General features: G+C 53.6%; 1 protein-coding gene across 3 annotated transcripts in view; it reads right to left on the bottom strand.

Moving 5' to 3' along the window:
* The window catches only part of PPFIA1 (PTPRF interacting protein alpha 1), a gene marked incomplete at both ends in the record, with an annotated part of 89,379 nt that overhangs the window by 27,680 nt on the left and 35,905 nt on the right, over window positions 1-25,794 (bottom strand). For 2 of the 3 annotated variants that reach the window (XM_080699894.1, XM_080699895.1), the window contains 13 exons: window positions 1,244-1,475; window positions 4,957-5,180; window positions 8,805-8,940; window positions 11,375-11,454; window positions 13,083-13,145; window positions 14,245-14,376; window positions 16,941-17,024; window positions 19,069-19,203; window positions 21,639-21,785; window positions 23,664-23,885; window positions 24,241-24,342; window positions 24,658-24,732; window positions 25,576-25,740. In XM_080699894.1, the coding sequence (XP_080556020.1) occupies window positions 1,244-1,475; window positions 4,957-5,180; window positions 8,805-8,940; window positions 11,375-11,454; window positions 13,083-13,145; window positions 14,245-14,376; window positions 16,941-17,024; window positions 19,069-19,203; window positions 21,639-21,785; window positions 23,664-23,885; window positions 24,241-24,342; window positions 24,658-24,732; window positions 25,576-25,740 (1,797 nt within the window). Of the gene's footprint in view, window positions 1-1,243; window positions 1,476-4,956; window positions 5,181-8,804; window positions 8,941-11,374; window positions 11,455-13,082; window positions 13,146-14,244; window positions 14,377-16,940; window positions 17,025-17,350; window positions 17,426-19,068; window positions 19,204-21,638; window positions 21,786-23,663; window positions 23,886-24,240; window positions 24,343-24,657; window positions 24,733-25,575; window positions 25,741-25,794 lie in introns of all 3 variants that reach the window. The other variant, XM_080699893.1, reaches the window with a different exon arrangement.

Genomic DNA, 25,794 nt, shown 5'->3' with positions numbered 1-25,794 from the left:
ATTTGATTTACAACTTATCAAAAATAAATTTTATTGTTTAAAGCAAGGTATCCTGGGAAAATATATGAGAACAAAAACTAGCATAGTGTCATGTAGAATCTTTACATCCTGATTCATGTAAAATGTTTTAATAAGAAGTCTACTAAAGACAGTGGGGAATGTGCAGCAAGCTGCTGAGACCTACAACCTTGAACACAAGCAGCAAACCATCAATACGCTGTCTGTGCAGTTCCCACTCACCTCACACTTGGACAGTTTCTTTATGTAGAAAATATTCCATTGATGAATCACAAAGATCCTACATATTTTGAGTAAAAATTCCTAACTACCTGTATTGTGCCTGTATCCATAGTTATGATCCACTGATTACAATTTGTCACTACTGGGGAAAAACACTTTTTAATGAGAAAAAACTCAATAACCAACTGGTCATCCTCACCCAGCCGTGCCACGCACGGCTGCCTGGTACCGAGGAGAGCTGGAAGGAAAAACTGTAACCTGAATGGCCTGGGGCTGGACTGGGAATGGCTGCCCACAGCTAAGACACGGGAGGGAAGCGCAGAGGCGTGAGCCTGGATCACAGAAGCAGGAAAAGCGCACAGCTGTCTGTACAGCAGGAAAGGGGGAAACACAAGCCTCAGTGGGGCTATCCAGGCGCTTATTTTAAATATTACCTAAAGAGTAACAACGTAAACTACAAAAACAGCAGGTGAAACGTACCACAGGGAAGACCGGTCACCGCCGCATATGCCACTACACCGATTCGTTCCACTGAACTGTGTGGCGGCTAACAGTGCAACTAAAAGTGAAAACGTGCAGAGAAGCAGGCCGGGCAGCGGTGCTGTGAACGCGCCCACCACCTATGAGTGGCCGAGCCTCGCTCGGGTCTGCCCGCCACACTCGGGGCTCGGCAGCTCGCGCACGGAGGGCTGCGCGGCTGCGGGCTGGGGTGCTCCCATTCCTTCTGTGTTTTTCTGTACGCTATGACATTGATCTGTATTTACCTTGATAACCATCTATTCCTGCAAAACAAAGTATTTCCCGCGTGGCGGCTGCACCGGTACAAAGCCAATGCTGACGTCACACAAGGAGGTGGCGGTGTGCGACCTGCTCACCCACATGCTAAAATCAAATGCCAGCTACTTAAAAATACTCGAACCTCTTAGATGAGCCAACATTCTTGATTTTGTCATAGGTAAAAAGGCCCCAGAGCAGGCTGCAGCGGCAGCAAGACCACACTTACCAGGGTCATGACGCCCAGTCTGTCCACCTCCCGAGCCGGGCTGTGAGGGACCCTTCTCGGGGTGGAGCGGCCGCTGCCTGGAGGGGAGGAGCCAGCAAGCGAGGACGCGGGGTAGGGGGGAATGGAGCTCATTGATCTAAAACGACCAAGACTGTCTAGACTTCCACTGCCGACTCGACTCTCAATCTCCTCTGCCCGCTGCTCTGTGTTCTCCTTTTCTTCCTGTATCAACCTAAAATTAAAAACAAAAGTCGTCAACCTCCCATTATTAGCAAACAGATGCCTGTGCTGGATGGAAAAATCTGCTTCTGTATTACTGTGAATAAACTCCAGTAACGAGTCGCTCAAATGACACTCAGCCAAATCTCCCACTCTGTACCGTTTTCAATATGCTGAATTACAGAACAAACAATAAACCTTCCGGGGAGTCTTGTTAAACTGGTTTTGCCAACACTCACATTTGATTTCACCTGTTCACACTGTGACTCTGGAGGAGGCTGACTGGCAACTCTTTCTACGGTTGCAAAGAATCATTTCCTTAATAAGCGATGAGGAGCCGGGCGTGGTGGGCACGCTTGTCATCCCAGCATCCGGGAGGGGAGGCTGAGACCGGAGGACCGCGGTTCCCGACCGGCCTCAGCTACTTAGTGAGGCTCTGCAGCTCAGTGAGACCCTGTTCCAAAATAAAGAATAAAAAATAGGGCCGGGGGTGGAGCTCAGAGGTAGAGTGCCCCTGGGCTCCATCCCAGACCCCCTCCAAAAGAAAAGTGACGGTATATGAACTTCCAACTCTCACCTCCCTATTAGAGCAAAACTGTGTATTTTTCTACAAATTTCTTCACTAAAATCACAAACACTGATACGTTTCATGGATTAGACTTAATGAAAATGTTCAGCTGGGGTTTTTTTTTGTTTTTTTTTTTTTTGTTTTTTTGGTGGTACTGGGGTTCCTGGAAGCCCATCTATCTCCGGGCTATACTCCCAGACCTATTTTTTATTTTTGGAAACAGGGTCTCCTAAGCCAGCGCGCGCGGCTGGCTTCGAACCTGCGCGATCCTCCTGTCTCCACCTCCCAAGCGCGGGGATTACAAGCGTGCGCCGCCACGCCAGGCTCAGCTGATTTTTTTTTAAGTTTGATTTTTGGTACTGGGGATTGAACCCAAGGGCCATCTACCCGCGAGCTAGCCCACAGCCCATTTATTGTCTTCTATTTTGAAATAGCGGAGGGCCTCACTACCTGCTGAGGCTGGCAGCAAAGCTGCGATCCTCCTATCTCGGGCTCCTGAGCACTGGGATGAACGGTGCGCGCCACCAGGCCGCCTGAAGGGTCAACGTGCAGTGTGACCAGATGGAGCTCTCTACCAGCCCTGTCTGGGTTTCTGGATGTGTCGACCACACGGCACTAATCTGGAATTCACATTACTGTCCTCATATCCTACAATACTGGACATAACTAAACAGTAGTTTCAGTATCTAATTATGCTAATAATAATAATTACAAAAAATGTGTAATGACCCTCCCAATTAAAGTTCTAATTATATATTCTAAGCAAAGTCACTTTTTCTTTTCTAACAGAATGAAATTTATAAGTCAGTTGGTGGCTTTTACATTTATACCAGGCCAATCTGTTATGTAAAGAATTTTTTTTTTTTTTTTTTTTTGATGGTACTGGGGTGGAACCCAGAGGCTTTCTACCTCCGGGCTATACTCCCAGACCTTTTTTATATTTTATTTGGAAACAGAGTCTCACTAAGTTGCTGAGAGCCTCACTAAGTAGCTGAGGCTGGCTTCGAACCTGTGTGATCCTCCTGTCTCAGCCTCCCAAGCGTGGGGATTACAAGTGTGCACCACCACGCCCGGCAAAGAATTATTTTTATCTATAAATTTTTTTTTTGGTGGTAATGGGGTTCCTGGAAGCCCTTCTACTTCCAGGATACACTCCCATGGGCTACACTCCCAGACCTATTTTTTACTTTATGTGGAAACAGGGTCTCTTAAGCCAGCGAAGCTGGCTCTGAACCAGCGCGATCCTCCTGTCTCAGCCTCCCAAGCGCGGGGATTACAAGCGTGCGCCACCACGCCCGGCTCTATCTATAAATTTTTTTAAATAAATTTTTTGCGGTACTGGGGATGGAACCCAGGGGCATTCTACCTCTGAGCTACACCCCAGCCCTATTTTTTATTCTTTATTTATGAAACAGGGTCTCACTGAGTTGCAAAGCGCCTTACTATGTAGTAGCTGAGGCTGTCTGCGAACCGCGATCCTCCTGTCTCAGCCTCCCAAATGCTGGGATTACAAGCGTGCACCACCACACCCGACTTATCTAGGAATAAATTTTAAAACATAAAAACTACGCATGTATAGCCCTTTCACGCTCTCCTTAACCATGGAGAAAGACACTTTCCTGAGCTTCTCACCAGGTGAGACATGGCCTGCAAGCCCAGTCTATGGGTCCTGCTCGGAAGCCTGCACTCCTCTGGGTGTTCAGTCTGCCAACACCCCCCTTTGCCTTGGGGTGTCTTCAGGCAGAAACATACATTCCCACCTGGTCAACTCTGCAAGCGGAGCCGCCCACCCGCTCCAGCTGCAGAGCAGCTCTTCCCTGGGTCCCGGCCTGCTGTGGCTGCCGCAGCACTGAGCCCTGCAGCAGGTCTTGGGACCCTGACTACGCTGCTGCGCCCAAGGCCTCTTCACTACCTAGGTAACTGCTGGATCTGGTTCCACAGCTGGCTCATTATTTTGTAAATTTCCCATTGCAAAGGCTAACAGAGTTGCTAAAGAAAAAAAAAAATAACAACAAACCTTTAAAATATCACTGAGACTAAAAAGATGCAGACAGCAGCCCTCCGGCCACTCACTGTCGTGCAGAGAACGCGTTTCCTGTGGTGTGTTAATACAGCGCAAGAACCAAGGGGGAGCAGGAACTAGCCCTCTGCTCCAGAGCCAGCTTGCACGTGGGGCTGTGCAGCACGCAGCGGCCTCCTCAGTACTGGGTGTAGGAAGGCCTCCAGGCCCAGCCGAGGGATGCCCAGGCTGGACAGGAGCTGACATGCAGCTGGCCCTGACCTCTTCAAGCTCTACCCCTGCTTGCCACGGGCTTCTGGTCCACTGAGTGTCCAGCCACAAGCTCTCAGGGCACACACCTGTCAGGGAGGTGGGCACCCTGCTGTCCCTCCCTCCAGGCTCAGCTCTGTAACAGCAGAGGTTGCAGAGCTGGCTCAGGATGCCCCGGCCCTGGGCTCTCCAGCAGTGTTATCAGCTTCTGGGGGGCCTTCACACTTCCCACAGCATCTTCCCAGAGCACCAGCACACGACGCAGAGCCCCAGCTGTCTGCATTCATAACCATAATTCATCATCACAGAAGTTACGATTCTAAAATGGCTGAGTTTGCCGGGCGTGGTGGTGCACGCTAGTAATCCCCGCACTTGGGAGGCTGAGACCGGAGGCTCGCACAGGTTTGAAGTCAGCCTCAGCTACTTAGGCTCTCAGCAACTTAGTGAGACCCTGTTTCCAAACAAAAGATAAAAAAATAGGCCTGAGAATATAGCCCGAAGGTAGGAAGCCCGAGGGTTCCACCCCCAGTACCACACACACACACACACACACACACACACACACACACACTCAAATGGCCGAGTTTAAATAAGCTGGGGCCACTCGATGACATCAACCCTACCGGGTTCAGACCTTCCCAGAGAGCAAGTCCCCACCTGATCTCTTTGTTGATGGCGTCCAGCTGCTCCTGAAGCATCATGGCCAGCGTCTGCGCGTCGGCCTGTCCGCTGGGCGAAAGCAGGGCCACTGAGCCGAGCAGAGTGTCCCTGTCATCTTCACCGTCAGACAGGTCAACGTCACTTTCAAAGGCCTGGGCCACATTCGCCAAGACACTGGCCTGCTGGGCGCGTTCCCAATCCTGCTCATTCAGAGTCTGTACCTGTGAACAGGAGAGGATTCTCAGCCGGCCCGAAGCAACAATGCTAGTTACAGGAGCCTGGAAGAAATCTATCAAGCACGAAGGCCATTTAAATGGAGGAACACAAGCTTCGGAGAGATGGCTCTGCGTCCGAGCTGCTCGGGATGGGCAGGGCAGGAGGACCATGCAGCCCTAGACTGCCTTGTGGGGTTTCCACTGCAACCCTACATAAGGCATCTCTGGGGTGACTCGCCGGGGAAGCCCGCAGGATCAGAGAAGAGAGTTGAAAAGTAAAAGAATTCAACCACATCTATGCCCCACTGGCCACATTCAAGGGAAGCAGAGAAAACTCGGCAGGCCCAGGCCAGCGGGCGGCTCAGCGGCCTCTGGTCCCGCACTCATCAGCCAGCAGCGCTGAGGAGCAGAGGGGCGAGGGAGGGGCAGCAGCAGGCGGCAGGCGCCGCTTCTCAGCGCCACACAGCAAGGTCTGTTCACAGTGAGAGCCCGCCGTGTGCCCTGCCCCCATGGTCAAGCCTCTGGCGCCCACTCCCAGCGGACGCCTGCCCTCGTGGCCCCTCTCAGTCTGGGTCTCCCTCTCAGTCGAGTCTCCTGCCAGCATGGCCTCTCCTCTCCTACATGAGGCTGTGACCCAGAGCTCGGCCACTCCGTCTGTCCTGCCCCTCCCTCCACCTGCAGCCTGCTGACCTTGGGCGTGAGCACTTCTCCCAGCAGAACTGCTCTAGGAAGCTCCAGCCAACACAACCATCTGCCCTCTGACCTGCCCCCACCCTGCGATCTCGCTCCCCTGACCCTGGGTCCCCTCTCCTAGCTCCCTCCCACCTGCTTCCCACTCCAGCTCTCCAACAAGCTGTGACTCTGGAGCCTCCACAGCCCTGCCCACCATCGGTGGTGGTGTCCACCTCATCCTGTCCTGTGCTTTAAACACCACCTGCTCAAGCCGGCGCGGTGGCACTCGCTGAGACAGGAGGACTGCAGGTTCAAAGCCAGCCTCTGCAACTCTCAGCAACTGAGTGAGACGCTGTTTTCAAATAAGAAATAAGATGGGGCCAGAGGTGTAGCCTGGAGGTAGGATGCCTCTGGATTCAATCCTCTGTAATAAAAAATAAAAACCATCTGCTCGCTCACAACCCCACGTTTTTATCTCAAGCTCTGGACTGCACTCTTGGCTTCCAGACTGGCCTGTTCAATGGCTGCCTGGCCCTCCCCTCGGCCCCAGGACAGGCCTGCCCACTGCACACTGCTGAGGATCAACTCCCGGGCCCTCCTGAAACCCGCAGCCTTCCTTCCCCACTCAGAAACAGACTCCGACCTTGCAGCTGCCGAGCCTCACCTTCGGGAGGAGTGGGGTACTGGGGTGAGCACAGGGCCCTGTCACCGGGCTGCACCTCCTGCCCTTTGTATTCCTTATTTTGAGACAGGGTCTAAGTTGCCTAGGCTAATCTCGACACTGCGATCCTTCTGCCTCAGCCTCCTGCACAGCCATTGCACCCGGCTCCCTCGGGTGACAGCTCTGGCTGCTCCACTCACTCCACAATGCAGGCCGCCCGACACACTGGAGGGTTGGACAACTCCACCCGCCCCGCCGCGCCCGTGTGGCGGCACTCGGTAGGAGCAGAACATAGTGGAAACGAAGGCGTGCGACCTCCGGGAAGAGGACGCTAAGCTTGGGCTTCCTCTTTGCCTCTTGAGTGTGTTGAACCCAGGGAAGCGCTGTCAGGCCGTGAAGACCTGTGAGGGCCCAGACCCCTGGCCACAGCCGTGTAAGCGCACTGGGAGCAGAGTTGGCGCCTGAGCCTTCCCGTGGCCACAACCACAAGAAGTCTGAGCCTGACCAGCCTACGTGTGCTCAACTCACAGCTGTGAACTAGAGTGCTCACGGAGACGTGTGGGCTGCGCCTGTCACGGAGGCCGCCGTGTCCCTTTGCTGTGGCTCGCCTCTCTTCACGAGGCTGTGCACTCTCGGCATTTTGCAGGTTTGTTTTTTTTTTGTTGCTGTTTTTTTTGTTCGTTTTTTTTTTTTCCTGGTGGTACTGAGGATTGAATCCAGAAATATTCTTTTTTTATTATTTTCATTTATTCATTTTATTATTTTGCAGGTCTGGGGATGGAACCCAGGGGCATTTGACCTCCAAGCTACACCCCCTGCCCTATTTTTTATTCTTTATTTTGAAACAGAATCTCACCGAGTTGCAGAGGGCCTCACTAATTAGCTGAGGCTGTCCGAGAACCGTGATCCTCCAGGTCTCAGCCTCCCAAGATGCTGGGATGACAAGCGTGCGCCACCATGCTCAGCTAGTCCAGAGGTATTCAACTTCCAAGCTATACCCCCAGCCCTTTCTATTCATTTTGAAACAGGATGTCACTGTAATGCTGAGAGTCTAAGCTGCTGAGGCCAGCCTGAACCCATGACCCTCCCACCTCAACCCCTAAGCACTGAGACTGCAGGCGCGCACCAGCGTGCTCAGCTTGTCTCACCTGTCCTGTCTTCCTTCCTTCCTTCCTTTCTTTCTTTTTTTTTTTTTTTTTTGTAATGCTGGGGATTGACTCCAGGGCATTCTACCTCTAAGCAACACCACTAGCCCGATTTTTTTTTTTTTTTTTTTTTTTTTTGCGGTACTGGATATGGAACCCAGGGGCATACTACCTCTGAGCTACACTCAGGTCCTATTTTTTGATCTTTTGATTTTTTGAAACAGGGCCTCACTAAGTAGCTGAGGCTGTCCGCAAACCGCTATCCTCCGGGCTCCGCCTCCCGAATGCTGGGATTACAAGCATGCGCCACCATGCCCGGCTCCGGCTTTTTTATTCTTTATCCTCGAAATAGGACCTCACTAAGTTGCAGAAGGTCTCGCGTAGTAGCTGAGGCTGACCGCAAACCTGGATACTCCCATCCCAGCCTCCCAAGTAATGGGATAACAATTGTGCACCACCGTGCCCGGCTGTGTCTTGGCTGTTTTCATACAGTGCTGCAGCCTACGTCTATAATGCTGCCTGGCATACAGCAGCTTATCAAACACAGGGTGCTGCCTAGACCGGAGCACAAAGGTGCTGTGGCTGGGACAGGGAAGCCCCCAGCAAGGCCAGGTTAAGGCCTGGCTCTCCGCCTGCGGGCGGCGGGGCCAAGTGGAGGCCTGTGGGTTACTAGCTCTCACCCTCGGGAGCCGTGGGTGCTGGCCCCTCCCCCGTCTGACCATGAGGAGAGGCTCTGCTCCCCCCTCCCTGTCTGGCCACGAGGAGAGGCTCCGCTTCACCGCATGCGCCGCGGTGACGTGCTCCTCACCCAAAGCGACAGGCCACCAGTCGGACTGGAGCCCAATGTGAGCCGTGCCAACCTTTTCCAGTGAATGAATCGTCCCAGGCACCTGCTAGAGCATCAGAAGCAGTCCTTCCTTTCACTACATCATAAATGCATGCAACCACTGATTTCTCATTTCGACTTCAGATGGTACCAATCAGCACTGTGCTTAAGGGCGGGCTGTATGTTACTGAGTTTCCTGTTCTAAAAGGAAGAAAGAAGAAAAGGCAAGCGTGGCCCAATGTGCTCTTAGCCAGAAAAGGGAGCAGGAGGGAAAGACAGCGGGGCTTGCGCTGAGGACGGGCGGGGCGCGTCGCAGGAGGCCTTGCCTTGGAAGGCTCGTCCCGCAGCGCCGCCAGCCGGCCTTTCTGGGGGCGCCGCAACACTGCGCTGCTGCTGTAGGCGTCCGTGTGCCCGTCTGCCACAGGGAACCTGAAGTCGGGGACACTGCCCAAGTGGGGGCGGCTGGAACGAGACAAAGCGGTTGTTAGAAGACGGGGTGCCGCCTTATCAGGCCAAACTGCCCCCGTGAAGAACACGCAATTTCACACAGAAAAGGCTTCTGTGGAGGTAACCCCTTTGGGTGCCCCCAAAGCAACATGCTGCCCACTCAGGCCAACGCTTCTACTGTCTCAGCCCTACCAGGTGGGGCCCCTCACTGTTATGAAACCCACGCAGACTGCTATGGACCTGGTGGTAACAGAGACACAGCGTCTGGTCTGCAGAGACCTGAGCTGAGCTGACCTGATGTCTCGGGCAAGAGGGCTAGGCTGCAGCTCCTCTCCTTTCCCACAGCTGGCCAAGAGGCACACCTACACGAGGCCTCCAGCTTCCAGCTGCTCCGCGGCCCCGTGCCAAGACCTGTGTGCTCGTGAGAGCCGCACTCCTGAGGGGCCCAGCTGCAGGAGCTGTGGCTTGGCCCACTGTCTCAAGACCCACAGCACAGGCCTACCAAGAGCTTGGGTGAGGAAGCCCCAGGAAGGGCGGGCCTGAGCGGCCAGGACGGAGGAGCACGAGAGCCACTGGCCATCCACATGGGCCAGGCCTGCGAGCAGCAGCTCAGCCAGGCACATACCACCCCTGCACCTGCCCTGGTGCCATCTCGCGGCTGCCTCCTTTGCAAGTCCTACGGAGAAGGCGGCTGCCTTCACTTCAGAACCCAGCAGCGGGCTGTGCACGGGCGGGCACGTGGACCCTCATAGCCCCGCACACAGCAGCTTAGGGACAGCCAACTCACCTACACATTCCCAGCCCCTCCCCACATTGCAAAGAAATGTCCCATAGCGTAATGTGAGACGCATGCCCTGTTTGCAAGCTATCCGTGTCTGGACTTTCCCTTTGATAAAGCTATCTTTTTACTTCCTCCACTCCCTCGCTCCTGCTCCAACTGCCCGCTCCTTCTCCACATGGTCCTAGCTGGTGGCCCTGGGGCTGCAGCAGCCTTCTCAGCAGGAGAGCAGCGCGCGCACACACGGCCGAGCAGGTGGGTCTCGATGGCGCAGACCCTCTGGAGGCCCCGAGGCAGGCTGCTCACACCGATTCCCAGGCTCGCTTCCCTCACTCTGCCGCCACCCACCCCCAGTCGTCTCCCCGGCCGATGACAGCCCCTCCCACCTGTCCTTTCTGCTCCTGTGAAGCCTCCTGCTAGAGGTCACAACACCAAGCAGACCCCTTTCACCGTGAAGTCAGCTCAGCGAGGAGCCGGCCGCCCACTACTCCGTCTTGTCATTCCCGCCTCCTGCTGATTCGCCTCTTCCCTCCAAGCCACCAACAAGGCCTCTCAGCTCGGCCTCTGTGGCCCAGCCAGCCGGCCAGGCGGGCCGGCGCGAGGCCATCTACCCCGCCCTGGGGCTCCCAGGGCTCGCATCTCCTTCCCCACGGTGGCCGCGTACACGCCCTAGGCTGCCATCATGGGCAAGCCCTCTCCATCTTGAGAAAGCTGCCCTCAGCTTCCCTCATCACCACGCGCTCCCGAGGAGAGGCCCGCGCACCTTGTCTCGCCCCTCAGCCCGGGCCCGGCAGTGGCCTGCGGCCCAGCAGCGAGGCCCTCCTGAACCCCAGCAACATCTCCCTCCGTGTTCTCCTGGAAAGCCCGCCCGCTCTGGCTCTGCAGACAGCGCGAGTCTGGCCAGCTCCGTCACTGTCCCACCAAGTTCTCCTCTTGTTTTCTGGAAGCAGGGTTGGGAGGGTGCCCCAGCCCCTCGGGGAACCGTGTCTGCAGAGGCAGGAATGCCTGCCAGGCTCTGCGCCTCCCTGCGCTGCACGTCAGGCAGGCGCTGGTCTCCTGCAACGAACATCACCAGCCGGCGCAGCCAGTGACTTCTGCCCCACACCCACTCTCACTCGATGACCACGTGCTTCACAGAAACGGGCTTTTAGCCCCCTCAAGTGAGAATGACAGACAAGGAGGGAACCCAGGCGCTCAGACGCTGAGCGCGGCACAGGCTCACTCACAAGCGGGCTCCCTCACCAGCTTTACATCAGCCGCTGCAAAGTCACACCTCAACAGATTCTGAATGACGCCAAGTGCTCTCAGTGTCTCAAAAACTAAAAGCAACTGCAAACACCACACTGCCCACCAACATGCAGGCCCCGGAGCCTAGCCGCACAGCTCCCACAGCGGGCACCAGGAAGACTTCACTCGGCCACAGCAGAGCCCCGCCCTCCCTGCTCCATCCTCCTGTCCCAGCATCTGCGCCACACCCACCAGGCACCAAATCAGTATATCCAGCAGCTACCTGGCCATTCCCCACCCTGCAGGCCGCTGCTGTGTCTCCTCACACCCCTCCTGCCCGCCTCTGAGCCCCAGCCCCAGCCGACCACGTGTCTCGTCCAGCTGCGCTGCCCGGCACCACGCCAGGCCAGGCGAGCACGCGAGAGGTACCTGCTGATACCATACCCATGATGAAGCGCGGCGCCTCGCAGCCTCATCTGGTCCAGCTCAGCTCGCAAGGCCTCAATGTTTAAGACAAGCTGGTCCTAGAAAAGAGTCAGGGGCTCAGATTCAGTTCCCTCCATCAGGGTTTAAAGCTTTCTAGGGCTAGGTGTGGTGTGCATGCCGGGCTCCATCCCCAGTACCACACACGAACAAACAAGAAGTTGACAACTGAGGCTCACACGAATTTTACATCAAATGTGCTCAGATGCTGGTACCCATCGCGGCTGGACGCGCGGCGTGTTTTTTGTTCACATTAACTTTTTCTTGCATTACTGGAGATGGGACCCAAGGCCTCAAGCAAAGTAGGCAAGTGCTCTGCCACTGAGCCACACCCAGCCCTAACAGGTGTGTGCGTGCGTGCGTGCGTGTGTGTGTGTGTGTGTGTGTGTGTGTGTGTGTGTTTTAGTTCTGGGATTTGAACCCAGAGGCATTCTACCTCTGACCTACACCTTTTTTTTCTGGTGGTCCTGGGGTTCCTGGAAGCCCTTCTACCTCCGGGCAACACTCCCAGACCTATTTTATACTTTATTTATTTATTTATTTATTTATTTATTTATTTATTTTTTGGTGGTACTGGGGTTCCTGGAAGCCCTTCTACCTCCGGGCTACACTCCCAGACCTATTTTATACTTTTTTATTTTTGGAAACAGGGTCTCTTAAGCCAGTGGGACTGGCTTCGAACTTGCGCGATCATCCTGTCTCCGCCTCCCGAGTGCGGGGATGACAAGCGTGCCCACCATGCCCGGCTGACCTACACCTTGCCTGTTTTATTCTTTTATTTTGAAACAGGGTCTCACTACGTTGTGGAAAGCCTCACTAAGTTGCTGAAGCTGGCTGCAAACCAGCAATCCTCCTCTCTTAGCCTTCCAGGTCTGGGATTACAGGAGTGTGTCACTATGCGTGGTACTGGGGATGGGACCCAGGGGCATTCTACCTCAGAGCTACACCACCAGCCCTATTTCTTATTCATGATTTGGAAACAGGGTCTCACTGAGTTGCAAAGAACCTCAGTAAGTATCTGAGGCTGTCTGCAAACCCCGATCCTCCAGTCTCAGCCTCCCGAGCTGGGATGACAAGCGTGCGCCCCCACGCCAGGCTGGTTTTTTATTTTTAAGTTAACTTTTTTGTGCAGTCTTAGGGGTGAAACCCAGGCTTCAAGCACACTAGGCAAGCTCTCAACTACTAAGCCACACCCAGACCTAACAGTACTGTATTTGATGGAAGGTTTATGCTACTAGTGAAGCCTCAAACAAAACCAGAAAGGATCCAGGTTTTGAACTGTACTTAGCAAACAAATCTAGGAGTGCAGCCACCTTGTGTCCGAGGGCTGAGAGTGAAAAAGCCCACCCCACCCGGACTGAGCGTCCGCAGTCACTAGGCCCGAGCCCCCCGGTTCCACCAGCCGTCCTGCGCTCAGTGAGCGCCCCCCAGCTCCACCCGCTGCCGTCCTGCCCTCAGTGAGCCCCCCCCCCCCGCTCCACCTGCAGTCCTGCGCTCAGTGAGCCGCCCAGCTCCACCAGCCGTCCTGCCCCTCGGTGAGCCCCCTGGCTCCACCCACCGTCCTGCACTCAGTGAGCCCCCTGGCTCCACCCGCTGTCCTGCGCTCAGTGAGCCACCGGCTGGCTCCACCCGCCGTCCTGCGCTCAGTGAGCCGGCGCAGGCGCGGTACCTTGTCATGCTGCGTTTCCTCTAACTGCTTCTTTGCACTTTCGACTTCTCGCAACAGAGAATTCTGAAAAAGACACCACGAGTCAGCGCTACGGCCTTTAACGTGTCCCACGAGATGCCGCGCTGCACCACGGGAAAGGGAGGGTCGGATGCAACCGCTGAGAACAGCCTGCTGCCGCCAAAGGCTGACCACGGGGCGGCGGCCGCTGCAGCTCCCTCGCCTGGAACGTGAGCTCCTTCACCGACCAGACTTCAGCGCGTGGGGGTGCCGAGCGCATGCGCAAGTGTATTCTCACCAGGAAACCATTTACACCAACTTTCAGGCTTTGCAAATGACTGATGCAAATGTGAAATTAAAATCGACACTTGAAGCGGTCTTTCCAGAAGCCTGATGGCTGAGCAGGTCGGTGAGGCAAGCTGCTCTGCATCCTCTCTGTAACACATTCTGTGACTAGTTCTGTCTAGAAGAAACATGCCCCCATCAAGGGCTGTGTGTGTCACAATAAACATATCCCCAGTGAGTAGCAATCACCGGTTTCAAACGAGCAGGACCCCCGAGGGCCAAGCAGGGGTGCTTCCGAGCGTCACGGCCGGGCACTGGTGCAGTTAGGACCGGCGCTCTCAAGTCTGGGCCCACTGCTGCCCGTGAGAGCATCTCCGGCAGGGACCCTGGCCCCTCAACACGGGGCAGCCAGGAAAGGGGCTTGGGACAGGAGAGGGTTTGGTTTTAGCTGCCATGACCTCTTCCTCCAGGCCATGCTCCTAAACTACTATATTTCTGAATGAGATGGAATGGACTTCCACTGAGAACAACAGAAGGGCGATGGTGGGCCCGAATGAAGATTCTAGTGCAGTTGACAAGAGAGCGCTGGCTCGGTGCGGCCCACTGCGTGTCTACAAATAAGATTCCACTGCACCAAAACCACGCCCTTCACTCGTGTGTCGCCTATGGCTGCTTCTGTGCTAATTGCTAATTAGCATGAAATTATTTTCCGTAACTACTCGTCCTTCCTAACAGCCTATAATGTTTACCACCCAGTCCTTTCCAGAAACCACTGATCTACTCCTGACCTCGGGAGTAAAAACGCGGAGCACCCCGTCACGGCAGCGGCAGGGCAGCACTGCTGGCTGGGCCGGACCCCACTTGCGCTGCGGCGGCCCACCTTGTCTTCCAGCGCCGCCATCCTCTCCTTCAGATGGAGCTGCAGCCTCTCGTTGGACTCGAAAAGGAGCTTGTCCACGGTGTCCGACAGGCGCTTGTTGTGTTCTTCATTCATTTTCTCTCTCTGCCTCGCCTGGAAGAGACCAAAGACTCCGACTTCAAAAGGCACGCGGTCGGCACCTTCAAAGTCCGGCGGCGAGCCACCCACGTGCCCCGGCTCCCACTGCGCCTTCCCACAGCCACCCACAGCCTTCCCGACACTCAGACCGACTCGGGTCCAGGGACTCGGGGACAGTCACCGAGAGACGGCTGGCTACAAGGCTCCTGGTCACAGCAATGCCACAGGCACGCTCAGGTGCGCCTGGCGAGTGACTGACATGCCAGGCCAGCAGACATTTAAGGAATCAGTTTACCTATATACTGGCAGGGGATTTCCCCTTCCGCAAACAAAAACTTAGGTCTGGACTCAAGTGAAGAAATTAATTTGATTTACAAAGCAAAAGCTTTTAAAAAAAAAAAAAAAGATTTGAAAAAGGTGGTCAGTACAAGCCAGGCATGGTAGCACGTGCCTATAATCCTAGTACTTGGGAGACTGAGACAGGAGAATCGCGGGTTCAAGGCCAGCTTCAGCTACTTAGTGAGACCCTTCAGAACTTAGCGAGACCCTGTTTCAAAAAGAAAAAAATAAAAGCCGGGCATGGTGGCGCACACTTGTTAATCCCAGCATTCGGGAGGCTGGACAGGAGGATCATCACAGGTTTGTGGCCAGCCTCAGCTACTTAGTGAGGCCCTCCTCAACTTGGTGAGACCTTGCTTCAAAATAAAAATAGGGCTGGCGGCGTAGCTTGAAGGTAGAATGCGCCTGGGTTCCATCCCCAGAGCCACAGGGGAAAAAAAAGAAAGGAGGTCAGTAGAGATGGGGAGGCTTCCATCTGTTTTTCTTTACACCTCTGCACAGCCTAAATTTTTCATAATGAAACTTATATTCCCAAAGTACAAATCACTGCCTTCAGTAATTTTAGGCTGTGGTAACGAAGCTGACGAGTCCGTTTTGTAAAACTGTAATCCACTTCAAAGTTTAGAAGCTCTAGCTCCGCCCATACCCTGAATGAACATAACTGACAAGCGGAGGGTGGGCGGTGTCAATGGCGGCGCCTGTCCAGGCCTCAGCGGAGCTCCTTCCAGGCTCTGGTCCACAGCTGGGCAGGCCCGAGCCGCAGGACTTGCCCAAGGGAGGCGGAGGCTCGGCAGCCCCGCACGTGCAGCGTCTGCGCTGGTAAAGGTGGGCAGGGGCAGCTCCCTTTACTCGAGGGGGCTATAAAGACTGAATATAATGCTCTCAGAATGTGCCTAGCATACAGCAATATCCTTATCCAAAAGATGGCCAAGACTTTATACAGGACACAGAATACATGCTTTCCTCCTGTTAGAGTTTGAGTATTTTTAGAGCAAGACAGACAGCTTAAAGTTTATTTTTAATTGCTGTGGTCACAAACGTCTCAATCATAACACTATTCTTACTGATTACACTGGTTCTGACAGTAGTGAAGCATGTCCTCTAATAAAGAATGTCATCACTGCTTACACAGTGAGAGTGTGTATAAGTATGCGTGTGTGTGCTGAGAGGTAGGGGACTGCCTAACATGTGATCTCCCTCTTTTTTGTGTGTGGTTCTGGGGACTGAAGCCAGGAACATTCTACCTTTAAGCAACATGCCAGTCTTTTTATTTTTTAATTTCATTTATTTTTGATGCTAGGGAGAACATCCAGGGATGTTCTACCTCTGAGCTACATTCACAGCCTTATTTTATTTTTTATTTTGAAACAAGGTCTCACTAAGTTGTGAAGGGCCTAAGTTGCTGAGGCTGGCCAGGAACCTGCAATTCTGTCTTAGCCTCCCAAGTACTAGGATTGTGTGTCCCACCAAGCCTGACTTATTTTGTACTTGAAGCAGGGTCTAAGTTGCAAAGGGTCTCACTAAGTTGCTGAGGCTGTATCCTCCCATCTCAGGCGCCCAAGTATTGGGACTTCAGGTGTGACACCACACCCAGCTTAACATGCGACTTCTCAGTGGGAGTCAAAGCCATCCTTTCATGGGAGCTCACGGGACTCGAGCAGCGTCGACCAGTGGTGTCTGGGGAAAGTAGAAGCCAGGCCTTAAACTGTCTGAAAGCTGGCTGCTGAGGGGACCCATGGGCTCTGGAATGACACCTCCATGCCTCCCCCCACCCCGGGGAAGCACAGCTCCTGGGTGTCATCGCCTCTTCTAGGACACTCTCGAGACTGCACTGACAGCCTCCCGCAGTCCCAACACCCCACGAGGACAGCTCACACTGGTGTTCTGCTCTGGGCCGTCCTCTCCAACACCCACCACTCCTGCGGGTGGAGATCCAGTACTGTAGACGGTGCTCAGGCCCTGAGCTCACACCGCTGAGCGGGCCCGTCACGCAGGATGGCGGGCCCTGTTCTCCACTTCAGGGGGTCCTGTTCAGCAACGTGGCTCCCCTGATGGGCTACATAAGCAAGAAGCCTTCCTAGGCACGGGGCTCCATATGGAAAGCATGGCAGTGTCGCCCAGGGACGTGGGTTTCCTCTGTGGCCACCAACGCTGGGTGTGGGATGTCCGACTCCTCGGACAACACGCAGGCAAGGTCTCTGGCCTGCCTGCCGAGCTCGCTCGGCCCCCTGGGTACGCACCCGCTGCAGCTCCTGGTTCTTCTCCTCCAGCTGCGCCTCCATCTGCCGGAGCCTTTCTTCAATGTTGCCGTGCCGCTCTTCAGCCTGCCGGCAAAGACGCAGTGAGCAAGCGCAGGCCGATGCTGTCCTGCCAACATGCCGTGCACAGATGTGGCAGCGACAAGCCTCGCATGCGCGGTGGCCCGCCGCGCCCTCGCCGGGGAGAGCCGTGCTCCCGGCACGCGTCCTCCGCGGCTCCGTGTCAGCCCGAGGCAACGGCCCCAGGGCCTGAAGCATGGCGCTGGCAGCCCACTGTGCTCCGCCCGCCCACCCGCCCGACACAGTGGTCCGTGGTCTCCATCTCAGGCTGCTCTGGTGGCCAGCAAGGAGAGCAGGAAGCAGCAAGCACGGAAGAGCCAGGCAGCGTCTACCTTCCTGAGCTGGGAAGTGAGGTCCAACAGTTTAGCTTCTTTAGCAGCAGAGCTCCCAGAAGACAAAGGCTCAGACTACAAAGCCGACAAGGACAGGAAAGACAGCGAGGAGAGAAGAAACCACACTTTAAAAGGGCCCTGGGGGAGCCTAGGTGCGTCAGTGGCGGCAGCAGCTTGAGAGGCGGTCCAGAGCTGGACACCGCCCGCCTGCCACACTCCCTTGAAGCAGGGCTGGGTCTGTCAGCTCTCTCCCACCCCTCCCCAGCAGGCAGCTAAGACCAAGCTGGGGAGACAGGGCTCCTGCCAGGGCCGCGAGCCTGCCGCCCACTCCCGACCTGCGGTGCTGGGCCTGCCCACCGCCCTGGATGGCGGGTGGCTTGCCAGCTGGGCACTCCCAGGCCCCATGTGAGCCACCTCATCTGGACACCTTTACGTCACGGTGCCAACACATTACCCGCCTGCTTCTCCTGTGGACCACGAGGACTGGGGGCAGGGACTGTCCTTACGCATGCCTAGCCAATGCTGTTAAACGACGGCTGTTTTTGGTGGTACTGGGGATCGAGCCAGGGGCTCTACCTACGAGCTATACTCCTAGCCCGCGCTGAGCCTCCCTATGTTGCTGAGGCTATCCTCCAGCCTGTGATCCTCTTGTCTCAGCCTCCCCGGTACTGTACTGGGACTATAGGGATGTCCCACACACCTGGCCTAAGACCTTATTTTTTTTGCAGTACTGGGAATTGAACCCCAGGACATTCTACCTCTGAGCGACACCCCTACCCCTATTTTTTATTCTTTATTTTTGAAATAGGGTCTAAGTTGTGGAAGGCCTCATTAAGTAGCTGAGGCTGGCTGCAAACCTGTGATCTTCCTGTCTCAGCCTCCCAAGTACTAGGATTATAAGTATGTGCCACCACGCCCAGCTTAAGACATATTTTTTAAAATTTCTTCTTTGTGGTATCGCAAATTGAACCCAGAGGTGAAGCTACACCAATAACGCCTTTTAATTTTGAAACAGGGTCTTGCTAAGTTACCACGTGGTAGCCTTACACCTGTGGTCCTCCTGTCTCAACCTCTCAAGTACAATTAAGGCATGTCCACTACGTCTAAGCCACATCCCTAGCCCCATTTTTTTAGTTTGAAACAGGGTTTCATTAAGCCACGAAAGGCCTGAGTTGCTGAGGCTGGCCACGAACCCGAGATCCTCCTGTCTCAGCCTTCCAGGATTATAAGCGTGTGCCACCACACCTGGCTCGAAAAAAACATTTTTTTAAGCTAAGTATAGTGGCATGTGCCTGTAGTCCTAGCTACGTGAGAGGTTGACTCAGGGGAATCCGTTGAGCCCAGGAGTTCAAGGCCAGCATGAGCAAGACCTCATTTCAAACAACCAAAAACCCAAACTGTATTTTTAAGTAATTTCAAAAAAATAAAACGACTTAAAAACATACACGTTATTTTGATCATCTTAAGGAGAATAACATTTTCCTATTTCTGAGAAAAGTTATCTTGGATGCAAAGCTTTAGCCTATTCGAAAGCAGCCCTGAGCAGCAGTAACGTGTGGAGCACGCACTGGACAGACGCCACGTGCCTGGCGCCGGGCGGCGACAACGGAGGCCTGGCTGACGTTAGTAAGCGCCCTGCTAGACGGCGCGGTCCTGAGAACGAGTCAGCCAGCGCACAGACTGGCTGCACTACTGACCGCCCGGCCTGCCCAGCGCACCTTGGAAAGCGCCGCCACCCTCTGCGCCAGCTCCGCCTCCACCTCCGGCAGCGTCTCGGCCTTCCTCAGGGTCTGCTGCAGCTTCTGCTCCGCCAACTCCAGGCGTTCCTGCAACTGGCGGTTCTTGTCCTCCGTCTAAGGAAGAGAAACCAGCCTCAGAACGCTGTTAACAGGCACGCAATCCGCCAGGACAGAAGCCCTGCTGCCCGGTGGCCTCGGCAGGGCCGGCCTCTCCCATCCGTCCACCTAGCTGGGCTCGACTTGACGTGCAGAGCACCTCCTAGCAACGTCGCCGCATGACCTAAAGGTCTTCAAAGAAACTGGTTCTTTTAAACAAAGTTCCATGCACTGAGGACAAGAGCGTTCCGTAAGAGCCCGCTCCGACACTGACAAGCTCAGGTGAGAAGGGCTGGCTCTGACCCTGTGCACAGCAATCCCACCGGCACATCTGCCGCGGGCCACCGACCAGGGTGAGCCCTGACGGCTCTGTGCCCTCCCCACAGGCAACTGCAGCTGCCAAGCTGCTCAAGCTACTTCCACCTGTGCCCTTGACTCAGCCGGGAGTGGCGGGGCACGCTGTAATCCCAGTGTTTGGGAGGCCAAGACAGAAGGATTGCAGGTTCAAAGCCAGCCTTGGCAACTCAGCAAGGCCTTCTGCAACTTAATGAGACCCTGCGTCAAATAATAATTTAAAAAGGACTGGACATGCAGGTCAGAGGTAGAAAGGCTCTGGGTTCAATACCAAGTACAAAAACAAAACAAAACAAAACAAAACAAAAAAACCCCTGACCTGACACTGAAAATTTTCAACATAGAAAACCTAACAAAAGATTTTTTCCCAGTGTGTAGCAGTTCTTTATGGAATAAAACGAGTACAAGTGGAACACAGTTTGGGTCTGCTTTTCTCGGTAGCCCTCAGGGCGAGACCTTCAGGTGGAAGCGTCTCTTACATGAGTCGCCCTGGTTTGCTATTTCTGCCCTGCTGCGCTGTCATTATCAGTTCCAACAGAAGATGTTAAAGGCATCTAAAATATCATCTGAAGTTCACACTGCTGGAGGTCCACATCTGCGTGCATAGTCCCCATTTTTCTGTGTGGATCCGTCCAGAAACGTCACAGTTTGCCAAGCGTGGTGGCGCACGCTTGTCATCCCCACGCTTGGGAGGCTGAGACAGGAGGATCGCACAGGTTCGAAGCCAGCCTCAGCGACTTACTGAGGCTCTCAGCAACTTAGTGAGACCCTGTTTCCAAATAAAGTATGAAATATACCATACTCTGGGAGAATAGCCCGGAGGTAGAAAGCCCCTGGGTTCCACACCCAGTACCATTAAAAAAAAGCCACGCTTTAAACCTTCAAAAGACACATCACACTAATGTACTATTTTATAATCTGCCTTTTGTTTTGGTAGTGGAGAGTGAACTCAGAGGTGTGCTACCTCCAAGCTATACCCATAGCCCTATTTTATCTTTATTTTGAAATAGGGCGCTTGCTTGGTTGAGTAGAGCCTCTATTGCTGAGGCTGTCCTGGAACTTGCAATCCTCCTCGTCTCAGCCTCCCAAGCGCTAGGATTACAAATGCGTTCCACCACACCTGGCTTAGGATTTGCTTTCAAAGTCGTCATTATTGGGACCTTTTTACACATTATTAAACAGTATTCTATAATATCACTTTTAATGGCTGCCTAATACTTTAATTTTGGTCAAAATGCACTCATAAAATACCAGCCATTTTATTTTCAAGAAGCTAGACTGAGGTTTTCCTGGTTAAGTCTTGGTTTCCTGAGACCACACAGAAACAAGAGTAAGCGTGGTTGGCCAAACCACAGCAGGACGTTAGTTCTCCCACAGACCTCACTTCTTCTTTCCTGGTACTAGGGATTGAACTAAGAGTTGGTCTACCTTCAAGCCAGACCCACAACCCTTTTTATTTTTATTTGAAACAGAGCCTCACTAGGTTGCTGAGAGCCTTTCCATAGTGCTGAGGCTAACCTTGAACCTGGATCCTCCTGACTTAGTCTCCCAGTACTAGGATTATAGGTGTATGCTGCCAGGTCTGGTTTACAGACTTCATTTCTTTCCCCTTTCTTTGTAATACTAGGGATGGAAGCCAGGGGCATTGTAACTCTGGGCTACGCCCCCAGGCTGATTTTATTATTTCGAAACAGGGCCTCACTAAGTAGCTGAGGCTGGCTGCGAACCCATGATCCTGCTGTGCTAGCCCCCAAGTACAGGGATTACAGGCGCGCGCCACACGCCCGGCTACAGACTTTGTCTCTAAATTTGCCATTTATCTAATTGTTCTCAGTTATCCAGGAGCCAATCCTTGAAGTTCTTTTACACTCTGCTTTCTTAGTAAAAATAAAAGTAGTAAACAGCAACCGAGACGTTGCCACGGAAACCAAGGAATCAAGTGGCCCCATCGCAAGGTCGGGTCTGAGACGCTGCCGCGTACGAGTCAGGACAACCACTGGAACACGGCGCCGAGGGCGCGAGCGTGACCCGGGGCTCATGGGTGCGAATCGTACGTGGGAAGGCCCCGTCTCACTACCCAGCTGAGGCCGGCCCGCTACCTGTCGGTGCACAGAGTCTTTATTCGCGATTTCGGTCTCAAGCTTGTCGTTGAGGTCGTGCACGGAGGCGGCTTCGCGCTGCGCGGCGAGGTAGCGCTTCTCGAGGGTGGTGATTCTCTCCTCCATGTCCTCCTTCTGCGCCATGGCCTGCGCGGGGCGCAGAGGGGACAGGGAAGTCAGTACTGCACAGCCCCCCGAGGAAGAAAGCGTGGCTAAATCCTTTTTTTTTGTTGTTTTTTTTGGTATGGGGATTGAACTCAAAGCCATTCTACCTCTGAGGTATACTCCAGATCTGTTTTATTTTTATTGTTGAAACAGGGATGATAAGAGTCTCACTACTACTTACTGAGGCTGGCCTTGAACCTGTGACCCTCCTGTTTCAACCTCCCTAGTACTAGGATTACAAGCTTGCACCACCATGCTCATCTTGCGATTAAATCTTAATTTCAAATCAACTATAAAATTAATGTCCTCAAAACCTGATAATAATGCTAATTTCCACAAATGTAGATGAAAATGCACATATCTCAAATATCATAAATACTCACTTCTGTGATTATCTCAGACTTATCTGACTTAATATGAGGTCTATTACATAGACATCCTTGTCTATGTAATATTACCAAAATTAAGTGTAGTAAAAATACCCCAATAACCGGGCGTGGTGGCGCACTCTTGTAATCCAGCACTTGGGAGGCTGAGACAGGAGGATTGCGGTTCACAGACAGCCTCAGCTACTTAGGCCCTCTGCAACTCAGTGAGACCCTGTTTCCAAATAAAGAATAAAAAGGGGGAGTTGGGGGTAGCTCAGAAGTAGAAGGCCCCGGGTTCCACCCCAAGTTTAAAAAAAAGTCCCAATATTGCAAGAATTCAAGATGGTGAAGGTGCAGCCTGTGTTTGTCCCAAACTATAAAAGGGCTGACAGGGGCCAGAGCCGGCCTCTCAACGGATACCACACCGAGACCCAAGTCTCATTTTCTTGGGTGAAAGTTGAATAAAACCTCATATGATTAGAAAATTAAAGCACACTGACCAAGAGAAAAAGAAGTCAAAGTTTAATTTAATTTGTGGTGTGCAGCCACTTAAAGTGTACGGCAAAATCCTGAAGCCAAATTAGTACTACACATAACAAACACTGGGCTAGGACCAGACTGTGTGCTTGTGTAGTACCGCCTTCCACTTCCAAAGCCAGCTTCTAGGTCGTTCCCTGTTTACTAAGTGACTATTAGCAAGGTCTAAATATTTAAATAGGTCCTACAAGAATTTTACTATTCTCTGCCACATAAATAATCTTCTACTGCAGCCAAAGAATAATATGCCCTAGTAGGTTACATAATACACGCAAATGTTTGCCTTTGTTCTCAATTCTTACATAGGACACACGAAGCTGCCACACTAACCTCTGTCCAACAGCTGGCAGGGTCTCATGAGGGTACAAGGGACAGGTTAGGAAAGGACAGAAGAAAGTCACAAAGTATCCATCCGTCCTGGGCAGTGTGGCAGGCTTGAGACCCAGCACTGGGAGGCTGAGACGGGAGGATGGCAGGTTTGAGACCAGCCTCAGCAATTGAGTAAGAGCCAAACATAGGAAGAGGGAACTGTGATGGCTGAAGGACGGACGTGCACAGGGCAGCAAAGGCCCGGGCAAGTCCCCCACCGGGCGGGCCAGGCCACGGCGCTGGCTTTCGCACCCAGGGGTGCAGAGAGCCTGCTGCCATCGCAGAGCAAGGTTTTATTTCACCGTTCCTCATACAACCCATAGCTGAGAGAGAGCCGAGCGCGGTGGTGCACCCTGGGAGGCTGAGACAGGAGGGGAGGTTCAGGGTCAGCCGCAGAAACTTAGCTAGACTCGGCATTTTAGTGAGATCCTGTTTCAAACTGAAAAAAAAAAAAAGGCTGGGGATAGAATGCCCCTGGGTTCAACCCCCAGCAAAAAAGTAAAAAAGAAACTGGAGAATAAAAGCAGCGGAAACAATGGCCTCGCTGCCTGGACCCCGCGGCGGCCGTCGCTGCTGCCTCGCTCACCTCGCGGGCCTCGCGCTGCAGCTTAGTGTTGGCCTCCTCAGACCTGATGAGGTCCTTCCTAGCGGTGTCCAGGTCCCCCTCCAGCTCCGCCACGTGGCTGGAGAGCGCGGCCAGGCGCTCCTTCATCTGGCTCTGCTCCCGAGACTGCTTGTCTATGACGTCCTGGAGCTCGATGACCCTGGCGAGGTCCTCCTCGTGGCTTGAGGAGCCATCAGAAGATCTCTGTCGGAAAAAACACATGCCCTGAATAGCCATCCGGGGTGCACTAGGGAGAAAACACTCCCAGTGAAGGCGGTGCCCGTGCCGCGAGCAAGACGAGGCCTGCACGCCGTGCTGCTCAGGAAGATGTGGGCTCCAGACCAGCCTGGCTCAAAATAAAAAGGCTGGCGGCACCGCCCCTGGGTTCAATCCCTAGTCCAGTAAAAGTTTTAAAAATTAAAGCTTAAAAGGGTCTCTGCTATCTGCTGATGACACCGCTCCCACACTGTGTGGGCCCGGCAGGCGCTTCAGAGACAGCGCAGGGCCCCGCGTTGGCCACAGGCGAGAGCCGCCTGCAGCGGCAGGGCCGGGCACTTGCCTTTCCGTTCGTGCTCGGTGTGTCCTCTTGGTCGTGGTTCATGGCAAGCACCCCGTCTGGTAGTGTTTTCTTCTGGTTGTTCTGTTCTTTAAGAATCATTAGCTAAAAGTAAAAATTGAATATGAGAGTAAGGTGCCTTCTGCATGAGAAACGGGCAACAGGGCAAAGGCCTGGCCCGGCACAGGCGACGCGACCTGGCAGCGTGGCCGCCGCAGAGCCGCCGCCAATCAGGACTCGGCACAGGCGGGACACACGAGACCGAGCTTCCCAGGCTGGCGCGGGCCCGGGGCGCTGGTCCTCAAGACGGCAAACAGCATCTGACATTTACTAGGTATTATAGCCCTTGCACTTTTTTTAGATGAAGGGATAAAAAGAAAACACCTCCCAACCCAAATCCTCCACTGAGTCTCAGCTTACCTCTTTATGTGTGGCACCTAACTCTTCTTCTAACAAACTGCACCTCTCCAACGCCACGCGCAGTCGCTCTCTCACCTGAAAAGAACAGGCCCAGCTCCATGTCTGTTATGTACGTATGAACCTTACTTGCACTGTACAGCTATCCTATTATTAGTGAAATACAATACAGTACCTAATGTCTTTCATCGGTTTTACTGTCATGAAAATTTGCTTGTCAATGGCTTTAATATTTTTGTGTGTGCGTGGTAACTGAGGATTGAACCCAGGAGTGTTCTACTTCCAAACTACGCCCCATAGCCCGATTTTATTTTTATTGTGACACAAGGTCTCGCTAGGTTGCGGAGGCTGGTTTCGAACCTGTGATCCTCCTATCTCAGCCTCCCAAATACTGGAATTACAAGTGTGTGCCACCATACCCAGCTTAATGGCTTTAAATTTTAAGTTTGGGCCAGATATGGTGGTGTGTGTATGTTTGTAATCCCAGTACTTGGGAGGCTGAGACAGGAGGATCACAGGTTCAAACCCAGCCTCAGCAACTTAACTAGATTCTCAGCAACCTACCAAATTAAAAAAATAAAAAAAGGCCAGAGGTGTAATTTGGAAGTAGAATGCCTCTGGGTTCAATCCTCAGTACTAATATAAATAAATTAATTTGGGGAAATTAATTTGCCCCTAAATAAACCAGACTATCCAATTCTTAAGCGCACACATATATGTAATTAACCAATTCTAAGATATTTATTCTAGCTATTACCTGTTAGCCACAAAGAATACTGCCTTCTAACAGAGAAAACCAGTTTACAAGAATTCAAGAGGCTGCAGAAATGAGACACACACGCACGCGCGCGCGCACACACACACACACGCACACACACACGCGCAAGCCTGCTAACCAGCAGGCGCCGGCAGCCGCGGCACCTTTTCGTCCAGAGCTTTGTGGTGCTCAAACAAGGACTTGAGCGCCTTGAGCACCTCCACCTCGCTCGACACACCCGCGGGGGACTGCGCCTGCCTCTTCACCACCGTCATCCGGAGCGAGCGCTCGTGCCGCGACACCAGGCACTCCAGGTGCTCCAACAGCAGCTGAAACGAGCAGGACAGGGCGCGGCCCTTCGCACGCCGCCACCACACAGCCCG

This window comes from Muscardinus avellanarius, assembly GCF_963383645.1.
Source record: "Muscardinus avellanarius genome assembly, chromosome: 1".
NCBI lineage: Eukaryota > Metazoa > Chordata > Mammalia > Rodentia > Gliridae > Muscardinus > Muscardinus avellanarius.
Note: the sequence above shows the minus strand (reverse complement) of the source record. Positions and strands in the feature narration are given on the sequence as shown.